This window comes from Hyperoodon ampullatus (genome assembly GCF_949752795.1).
Source record: "Hyperoodon ampullatus genome assembly, chromosome: 10".
Classification (NCBI taxonomy): Eukaryota; Metazoa; Chordata; class Mammalia; order Artiodactyla; family Ziphiidae; genus Hyperoodon; species Hyperoodon ampullatus.
In genome coordinates this window covers 26,623,645-26,634,400 of record NC_136923.1, presented here as the reverse complement: position 1 = coordinate 26,634,400, position 10,756 = coordinate 26,623,645, and the positions used below count along the sequence as shown (strand labels likewise).

Here is a 10,756-nt window from a genome sequence, read left to right as displayed (position 1 = left end):
TTAACACATTATAAGTTACCTTTAGTTTTTTTTTTCAAAGCAATGTATATGCCTTTAAAAGATTCTAATTATTTGCTCTGAACTCCTTTTTGGTTTGTACTTAGGTGTCAACACTTACATATATATTTTTTTAAACCTCAGCGTGAATCCACAATTATAAGCTCAGTGTTCTTGGTTGCTTTCTATTTTGGAAGACTGAAAGCTGTCCCCTCCCCGACCACCCCGGTATCCTACCCTTGCCTGCAGTGGTATCACATGCTCAAGCCACAAGGGAAGAAAGCCCGAGGCATCCATCTCTTGCTCTGTCTCCTTCTCCTGTCTCTGTTTCCAGATCTGTCTGTGAGGTCCCCCCTGCCCCCAACCCCAGCACTGCCGCACATACACCACACACTCACCCGTGTCTGTCCTTCTGTCTCTGCTCTGTCTTTTCACTGTATCTGTGTTTGTCTGTCTGTTGGTCTGCCTGTCTCTCCTGCTTGCTGGAGCCATTCACAGTGCCCTGCTCATTCAGGACAGAGTGTGCTTTCTCTGGGCTGGTGCCAGACCCTGGAGAGAGGAGTGCTTTGAAAACTCAACTTGGACTCCTCACCAGACCACACTTCAGTTATGCTTAGCATCTGGCCACCAGTTTGTCCACTTAATATAAGGTCCCTAACCCTACCCATAACTTGCCCGTTTCCCTTTTGATCTAGAAACAAACACTTTTTAAAACTGGAAGCCCAGTTTAAAATCTTAAGAAAAATAAGGGCCCAGTGTGAAAGGTTGGGGAGAGTCCAACTCAACTATAATTTAATTTGGTTTTTCCTCTTTGCTTTCTCGTGAAGGGAAAGCCAAATGCCACCCTTTCCAGAGAATGAGTTACCAGACCATGATGTGAAGGAACAACTTAATTCAGCAGCATGACAAGGATTTGAGCTGGCACTTTTCAGCCAGAATCACAGTTACACACACACACACACACACACACGCACGCACGCACGCACGCACGCAGTCTGTTTCAAGTTCTAGTGAATGTAGGTTCACATGATAGATTGCCATTCTTAGTTTTTAAATAGCTTTTATTGTTGCAGTAGAAAATACAACTTTTTTGAAATGTTATTGATATATCAGCTGACCTTAATGTTAGAAAGCTTTGACTCTTGATTTTCTAATGCGAAAATCCCGTATCAAAGAGTTAATAGACAACTCAGAAAAAAAAAAAAGCATTAACGGAAGAAAACAGGGAAAGTGGACTATGATGGGAATAGAAAATTGAAAGGACAGGGACTTCCCTGGTGGTCCAGTGGTTAGGACTCCGTGCTTGCACTGCAGGGGCTCTGGTTTGATCCTTGGTCAGGGAACTAAGATTCCACATGCCACTCGGTGCAGCTAAAAAAAAAAAGAAAGAAAAAATTGAAAGGGCAGACTGGAAGTTGCAGCCAGTTCTGCCATAAGACAGCACGCTTTCCTAAGAAATTACTGCCTTATGCAAAATGGCGCAATAAAAACCACAGGAGGCTCATTAGAAAAATGGGGTAATGGGCACAACACTCAAAACTTCATCGGTGGGCTTCCCTGGTGGCGCGGTGGTTGAGAGTCCGCCTACCAATGCAGGGAACACGGGTTCGTGCCCTGGTCCGGGAAGATCCCACATGCCGCGGAGCGGCTGGGCCTGTGAGCCATGGCCACTGAGCCTGCGCATCCGGAGCCTGGTCACACACAGAAAAAGACAGTAACCTAACAAGAGTGGTAGCACAGTTTTATGTGTATTAAATGGTTTAAAAAATACATAAATATTCATTCTAATATGACAGTTTTCCTTGAAAACAACCTGACATGTGCTTTTGCAGGTAGGTGTCGGAAGGGTTTCACTTTGTAAGCTATTGTGAAGTGGTGGAAGGAAGATTATGTGATATTGAGGAAAAGGTGTAGCACCAGCTGTGTGGATGGTGTGGCTCCTAAGGTCCATGGTGAACTGAGGTGGATGGTGGATGTTTGGGGGCGGGGCGGGGGGGGCTGGCCAGGCTGAGGGTGTGAGCTTTTATTCCCATGTGGCTCAGTTTAGCCAGGTGTGGTTTTCTGCATTCACCTAGTGCTTCTTTTTTTTTTTTTTTTTTTTTAATCTTTCCCTCCAGCTGCTTATGTTTTATTTTATTATTTGTTTGTTTGTTTGTTTGTTTGTTTGTTTTTGCGGTACGTGGGCCTCTCACTGTTGTGGCCTCTCCCGTTGCGGAGCACAGGCTCCGGACATGCAGGCTCAGCGGCCATGGCTTACGGGCCTAGCCGCTCCGCGGCATGTGGGATCTTCCCGAACCGGGGCACGAATCCGTGTCCCCTGCATCGGCAGGCGGACCCTCAACCACTGCGCCACCAGGGAAGCCCCCTACCTAGTGCTTCTTGCAGATGAAATCTTGCAAGAGGAAATGCAAAAATTCTTTATGCTCAAATTGTTCCTTAGTAGATCAGTGACTTCGGAATAAGTTTACGTTTTCAAAACAAGCATTATAGTGAACTATGTTTAATTCGATTGAGAATTTTATTTACATCATTTGATATCAGAGAAAATATATCACTTTTACTCTGAGACACCTGCTTGAGAATTCTGATACCCCCAAAATAGTAAAAAGAGTGTATTTCCTAGAAGTCAAAGTTTTGGTTGAAATTTTTCCCCCTCTTTGTACCACAGACATGGTAATTATTTCTTTAGTACACTGCCACTGGGGGTGATTTTTGTGGCTGAACATTTTAATTTAAATATTTAATTATTTTAATGTATATCAGAGATATATATTACACACTTTTTAAACCTGTTGTTTTATAGATGCTATTGTTTTGGAAAACAATAAGAGTTCTGGAAAACACTGAGAGTGGTACCCTGCTTCACGTTGGGCCATCTGAAAACAGATTGGGGGTAGTTTCAGGTTGCACCTGTTAGAGGGGCACTACTTACTGGTGATTAAGGGCTGGGGGACAGGAATTCTAACCACCCTGAAATCCTGTACAAGGATTGTTGTGTCCAAAATACCAATGCTGTCCCCATGAAAGACTGGTGAGTATTAGATTAAGGAGGAGGAAGGAACAGTAGAGTTGATAATTTGAATAAAAGTGTTGAGTAAAAAATAGTATTTTATGTGTCTTTGGTAAGAATGATGAAAATAGTTGGCAGTTGAGGGAAGTTTGGAAAACACTAGTTGAGGACAAGTAGTAGCGGTGAGCTTCATGTAACAAACCCTGGTATATAGTGCCACGTGCCTGGCAGTGTTCTCAGTGCCATACAGATGGTAATTTACTCAGCTGTGGTTAATGGTTCTTGAGGCATTAGCCTAGTCTGGGGTAGGCTTTCACCATTGGCTGCGCAGTGGAATCACACAGAAGAGCTTGTAAAAGTCTGGATGCCCAGGCCACAGAAAAATCAGAATCAGAATCTTTGAAGGTGGGACTGAGGCATCAGTATTTTTTAAGCTCATTAGATTATGCCAATGTGTAGCCAAGGTTGAGAACCACTGGTCTAGGACCATTTGAAAATCACTCTCTTCATAAGAAGAGCTGTACCAATCGGGCAAATGTTAATTGAAGGCCTACTCTGTGCCATGGTGTCAGGGGCAGATGACTGAGACAGGAAGTTCCACCATCCAAGGGAGTCGGCAGCACGGGAGACAGATTTTTACAGTCCTGGCTGACAAGTGCCGTTGCTTGAAAGTATATTCAGAGTGTTTTGGGATCACGGAAGAGAAGGAAACTAATTTTTTTTAAAGAAAACCTCAGGTGCCAAATTTAGAAAGTTATTAAACTTATTATTTTAGCTTTCCCTTCCTTACACACTACTTTCATATCTGGGGGGAAAAAAGCAGCAGGCACTTACAAATTACTATCAGTTTAGCCTTCCTAACCTGCTTGTATCCTTTGTGTGGTCTAGTTGGAGAATTTGAATTCTGCCTGTAGATAGCATAATGATTTTGTCCTGGTGTAGAGCAGGCTCTTTATACCTCATGAAGCATCATTGACCTATTACCCTTCTGGGAATAAGTCAGCACAGCTTCACAGAGAGTCTCAGGACTGATTTAAAAGGACCTTTGGAAATAAATCCTTTACAGGATGGTTGTAGTCAAATTGATTCTATTATGCTTAATTTAAAAAATACTCATATAGCTTCCATGTTGTGATGAATAACGGTTGGATCACATACATTTTAAAACTTAAGAGTAAAGCAAACGTATTTTAAATTACAAGTTTAACTAAAGGCAACTACTGAAGCTACCAGCTTGAGGTACTTAAGTAGATAAAGTTACTAAATAATTTACTTGTTTCCGATGGTAACATTCTTCAACAGCTCTCGATTTATTTAGTGTGGGTTGCCTTACTCTGAGAAAACCTGATTCTCTAGTGGATAGACTTACTTTCAGTTAAGCCTGAGTAGTCCTTACTTAACCATGAATTACTTCCTGGTATAAAAAGCAGGCTTAGCTATTTGTGGTATTTTTGTCTTGCGCCTTTGGCATCCTATGGTGTGAACAAGAGCTGTGCCATCTGTAGTCAAGTGAGATTATTTTAAAAGGGGGGGGGTTGGGAGTGGGGAGTGAAGTGATTCACTGGAAAATTTCAGCACAGATTCTTAGGGAACGATAAGATAAACCCTAGAAACATTCTTATTTGGTGTCATATACTGGTGGGTAGTGACAAAAAAAAATTAAGGTACAACTTGTTTCTTAACATTTTGCTATTTTGAAAACTGCAGAGGTACTATGCTAGAAAGGAAGAAAGAATTCCGTGCAGTGTCAATTAGCAGAGCTCTGCAGATGAATGAATAATTTTCCCCTCTCTGACTACAAGTTGCAGTCAGTGAGGTTCATTTCTAAAATGCAAAACCCACTATTCTCAGGTTTAGAATGTGTGTTTCCTAATGGTTATCTATGTATGATAAACCTCTTCATGCCGAGACGTTTCCTAAGCAGAAGGACCAGTTCCTAGAATCCAGAATAAGTCTGTGGGGTCTAGATAAGCCATTTCTGAAAGCTGCTGAGTTTAATATATTTTCACTTAGTGACACGTATTTGAACCTAAATGTGTTGATTTCCGGGGACTCCCCCAGGGTTCCATTGGAGACTTGCCTGAAACAGTGTCTTCCCCCCCACCCCGCCCCTTTTGTGTTCCTTTTCAGAAAGAAGACATAGCTCATCCAGCAAGCCTTCTTTGGCCGTTCCTCCCACTTCAGTATTTTCCGTCTTCCCTTCTCTGTCCAAAAGCAAAGGAGGCAGTGGAAGTGGAAGCAGCCGTTCTTCCAGTGGAGGTGTTCTCAGTGCATCCTCGTTAAGTTCCAAGTTGTTGAAATCGCCCAAAGAGAAACTGCAGCTCAGGGGGAACAGGCCAATGCATCCCATTCAGCAAAATAGAGTCCCCCATGGTAGAATGTGAGTATGGCCCAGAGGGTTCTTAAAGCTCACCTGCCAGAAGTGGAACTGTGTACACAAGTAGCATCTGAGAGTGTACGTGGATAATGTGAAAGAGAGCCCACTTTGGGGAAAATTCAAATATATGTTGTTTCTTTTCGTTTCCCTATTATACCTTGAGAGACTTTATAGAGTCATAATAGCAATAATAATACTTATCTATTGATCCTTTCTTGTGTGCCAGCTATTGAAATTTAGCTAAGTGTATTGTCATTTACTTATCACAACAACCCTTTGAAATAGGTATTGCTGTTATCTCCATTTTCTGGGTAAGGAGAGGGAAGTGTGATAAGATTGCAGAACTTCAGCCACGGGCCCCTCAGGTCAAACAGGCCTGGGGTTCAAATCCCGCCTCTATCATTTCCTAGCTGAGGGGCCTCAGCCAAGGCCATGTTTCTCTCAGAGTCTAAGATAACAGCCCCTGTGCAGGGTTAGTGGGGGTGGTAGGATTCATGTATTAGACTCAAGCACCCGGCTAGTGTCCGGCCAACAGGCGACCGTAAAGGAACGGATGCTGGTGCCGCCGCTGAGGGTGACAGTAGGAATAAAAAGGGGAAGAGATCCCCAGAAGCTGTTCTAGGATTTTCTGGGGCCTGCACAGCAAATAGGGAAGCAGTGCTTCCTCCCACCCCCAGTCTTGGGTTCACATCCAAACACTGATGAGGGGAGGCTGGAAGAAGTTCACACCACCAGGCAAGGCCTTGACGAGTTTCCCTGGTGGACCTGTAGGCTCTTTGTGGGTCACATGAGGGAGCAGCCGTGCACTCCCATGGAAATATATCTTGCCCCATCACGGCATGCTTCGGCCTTGGTGGCAGGTGGCTTTTCCCTGGCCTGCCTCCCTTTAGGAGGGTATGCCACACATCTCAGTCCCAAGGTCTGATAACCTGGTTAATCTTCGGGCAGCGGCCAGCACCTGCTCTTGCGTACGGACCTTGCCAGCTGGGAGAGGCCGTGGCATCTTGCAGTGTCTCTGCTGCTGTCGGGCTGTTCCAGGTACAGCTGTTTGGTGCTATTTGTCCTGGTTGCTAAGCCCGCAGCCTCTGCTCATCTGTGAGAAGTGCAAGTACAGGAAGCTTGGCTTTCGTTCCTGGAGCTGTCAGAGAGCCAAAGAAAATGCCAGTACGGTGTGTAAGTCATTCGCCCGCTTACCAGCTGTTAGAGCACTGACTCCACTGGGCAAAGTTTATAAAACCTCATCAATCCAAATCTTCTTTATTTGTAGCTGGGCTTTAGACGGGGACCAGGCTAACTGTTAGCTTCGTACCAACATTTGCCACCCAAATGACAGTATCAGCAAGATTCCAGAAAAAAGTCAGTTCTTGGTTAGTGATACAGGTATTCAGTGCTCACCAGCTGAGTGCCAGGCACTTAGATTCCAGGCTCCTATAGAGAAACCTTTTTCAGGGACTGGAGAATTACCACTTCAGTGACACATCATATCCTAATTAAACATTGGTCTTCCTCATTGACAGAGGCAGAGAGCCTCTTCTTGGAGATACAGAGTTAGGCACATTTGAGTTCTTCCAAGTCCTTAGTGACATTTCTTGGAAATGTTCTCTAATTTCTGTTGTTCTTTTCTCTGCTCACTCATTTTACTTTATTTTGATGGATCATTTCTTAAAAATGACAGCTCTCAAAAGATATCCTCTAAAGGTCCTGCAGTAGTCTTTGGTCCTTTTAGACCTTTTCATATTTTGCTTCTTGCAGAAATTACACTGGGTAACGGGCTCATGTGTAGGATTGTTCTGGAATGATGATAGACCAGGTAAATTTGATGGTTCCTCTGGAGCTTTCTGCCTCTGCAGAAGGGCTTACAGACTGAGTAAAAGTCTTACTGAGTTTTCTGCGTAGCCCTAACAAATCTTCGTAATGTACCTTCGGGAGCCTAGCTCTGTGCGGTGCACAGGTAGACCCAGGCTCTGCCCTCATCCCTCTGGCTCACCAGTCACCCTGGGCTGCCGGTGCACTCAGGTGCTGGTGTTCTCACTTCCCCCTACGACAGCATGACGCCCTCTGTCAAAGTGGAAAAGATTCCTCCGAAGATGGATGGCACACTACTGAAATCTGCGGTAGGGCCAGCCTGTCCTGCTGCTGTGAGTTCCTCAGTCAAGCCTGGCCTTAACTGCCCCTCAATACCAAAGCCAACCTTGCCTTCGCCTGGACAGATTCTGAATGGCAAAGGGCTTCCTGCACCGCCTACGCTGGAAAAGAAGTCAGAAGATAACTCCAATAACAGGAAATTTTTAAATAAGAGATTATCAGGTAACTTCATATTTTCTCTCAGTATTTCTTTCTGTATTAATTGGGCGTTCCTGGGAGAGCAAATCAACCGTTATCTGTAAGTCCTCTTTTTAAAACTGGCCAACTTCAGCTTTAGGATGAAGTTCCTTAAGTAATGTCTTTGAGCTCTTCATTCTTGGTTTTAAAGTGCACGTGTGTGGGTAGGTGACGTAAAAGTAGCTTTCTAGTGGTGTATTCCTAAATGGAGTAATGAGTAATGCTGGCTTAAACAGTCTCTTTCCTGTCATCTGGTGGCGAGAGTCCCCACTCTCTTAGAGATGTCGTGGCTTTTTTGTGGCGCTCCTACATTGTATATTTTATATTTATTGATAATGTGGTAGATTTGCTTCAAGTTATAATTGGTCTGAGATAGGAGAATCTCAGATTTCTCCTATTTTCTTATTTTCAAAATAAATGAAGCAGCATTTGAGCCCATTGTAATGTCTGTGTGCTTTTGACAGAAAGGGAGTTTGATCCTGACATCCACTGTGGGGTCATCGATCTCGACACCAAGAAGCCCTGCACCCGATCTTTGACATGCAAGGTAGGCGGCTCCTGGGCAGAGCCCGATGCTCCAGGAAGCTCGGGGACCTGGGCTGCACAGCACTGCGCCCCAAGCGTCTCTCACTCACAGGGCATCTGCTCTGAGGATTGTTCTGAATTTTTAAGTGAGGGAATGACTCCGTTTTGATGAAGAATGCCTCAAGTTCAGAAAACGTGGAGCCTGTTGTTATAAACTGCTATCTTAAGAGGGGTTTTGCCTCCAGTGAGCCTTACTGTATCCAGGGCAATGGTGTTTTTTTCCTAATCAATCTGTTATTTTCAAAGCCTTTTAATATTTCCTCATAGAAATTTAATTTGAGAGGCTCCCCTTTACTGTGGTTTAAATTGTACTGACTTGGAATGAGTCCAGAAATTTCCTTTGCATATATGTGAATATTCTTAAAATGTTTGTGTTACCTCTGGTTCTTCAATTTTACAGCTACTTTAAAAATATCTGCGACTTTGAGATAGCTTTATTTTTTTAGTTCTAAAAAAAATACTAGGTACCACATAATCTAATGTATATGTAAAACCCAAGAAAATGTAAAGATTCCCCCTTTCTATCCTGAGTTTTCCTTTGAAATGCCAGTATGCTAGTGAGAAGGCGGTATATTTGCTATAAAATAAGGGTTGACATGGGGGTGGCCTCTGGCTTCAGTAGACCCCCTTCATAAATGAGCATATATGCTTATGTCCCCAGCCACCCTGCAGAAGGGTTCAAAAAGTATTAAGAATCATTGCCTTGAAGTAATTTAAAAACCCTTGTTTGGAGGAGGAGGCTTAAAAATTATAAAAATTAGTGGTGTTCTCTAAAAATTAATAAAATTTTTGATGTATTATTTTAAGTTTTACCAAAGATTATGTTTGAATAAAGAAATTCAGACTCCACTCCAGCCCTAAACAGTAGAGGAATGTTAAAATCTTCAGAAACGGGAAATGTTATTTCTCGGTAGTTCTTATTTTAATTTCAATTTCTAATTCAATTTTAGCGTGTGGATTTTATCTTGCAGCAATGGTACTGAATCTTGTGAGGAGCTAGGTTGGTCAAAAGCACCTTTAAATACCTAATTTTTTAAAGAATTATGGATTCTCTTCCCAGAGGAAGACATATATACACATATATATTCTGAATTTTGCATTTTATTTCAGAGGTAGATGGTCATCCCCACTCCAGTTGCACCATTGAATCTCTAGGTTAAAAACTCCTCAGGACAGATTGCTTTGTTGTGTATAATATTAACTGAACACATCGACTGGTGTGTTGTTTGACGGTAGCCAGTTGAGCTCTGTAGAATCATGTCCTGTTCAGCTGCCCCTGAGGGAACTTGTGAGTGTGTGCCTGAGCCGTGCTCCACGCCATGTCACACTGCCAACCCCTCTCTGCTCTCTTGCTGCCTACCTGGCTCTCAGAAACAGAGATTGCTCAGTATTGTGATACCTGTGGTCAGTGAAGGATGCTTGCTTTACCCAGGGTGCTCTTTTTTAATCATCTGTGAGGCATGCTGGTGAACCAAAAGCTTTATCAACTCCGAATCTGCAAGGAATTTGACCAGCCTTCCTCCTGAACCTTCACTGGCTTTGTGTCGATCCTGCATTTTTCTCCCATCTTCCTTTTCATGTCGTGTATGCTCTCCATGTGCCCTGTTAAGGGTGTTATTACCATCTGTAGCAGGGTGCTAAGCCTGTCTTTGCGTTAGTATGCATCTTCATCCAGGCATGCCGTGAGTTCGGCATAGAGCTGGCAGAACATGCAGCATTGTGGCTGGCCTGCCCTTGCACCGAACACCCTTACTTTCTTCCCGTGTTCTGTTTGTCAGTGCTCCTCCTTCTCCGTGCCTCCGTTGCGGCCCGCATCCATTCAGCGGTGGGCTAATAAACACACTGGAATGCTTGACATGCAAGCGGCGGGTCTTGCATGTCAAAGACCCAGCTGAATGTCCCCCACGCTGCTGCCCAGATCTCTCCTGTCTTAGTCTGAGGATGTTGTCCGTTCTCTTTGCTGTCAGGGCATCTGCTGCTGCCCGCTCCTGTCACTCTGTCGTCTGCCTGCCACCCTCACTGTCCCCTCCTCACTTCCTCATCTGTCCATTGTTCTGTTCTGTGCCTTCCATGCAAGTAGATTTGGGCTCCTCTCAGGGTAGAAGCATTTACTGCACACATCTGCGGGCACAGACCTCCTTCTGGGCCTCAGAGGATACAGGCTTGAACAAAATCAAGACGTGGCTCCTACCCTTTTGGGGCTTACAGTCTAATGGAAGAGATGAAGATTAACTTGGTAATGACTCAAGTCACTGTAAAAGTTACCACTGAGGGGTAATAAAAAAGAGAGGCCTGTGTAATGACAGCCTTCACTAGGGGAACTGAGTCAGGGAAGGCTCCTTTGCTGTAGGAATGCTGGGCTGAAATCCACATGATTTGTCTGGGCAGAAAGGGGTGGGAGAGGCAGAGGAGACAGCCCTTGTGAAGGCCCTGGGACGGGGCAGGACAAACAGCTTAGGGTGTGA

The 10,756-nt window shown here is 44.1% G+C and overlaps 1 protein-coding gene across 1 annotated transcript in view; it reads left to right on the top strand.

Moving 5' to 3' along the window:
* ATXN7 (ataxin 7) overlaps positions 1–10,756 on the top strand; it is a gene marked incomplete at both ends in the record, with an annotated part of 86,154 nt that overhangs the window by 62,889 nt on the left and 12,509 nt on the right. The window contains 3 exon segments of the mRNA XM_079712119.1: positions 5,138–5,387; positions 7,432–7,691; positions 8,171–8,253. Of these exon segments, the coding sequence (XP_079568245.1) occupies positions 5,138–5,387; positions 7,432–7,691; positions 8,171–8,253 (593 nt within the window).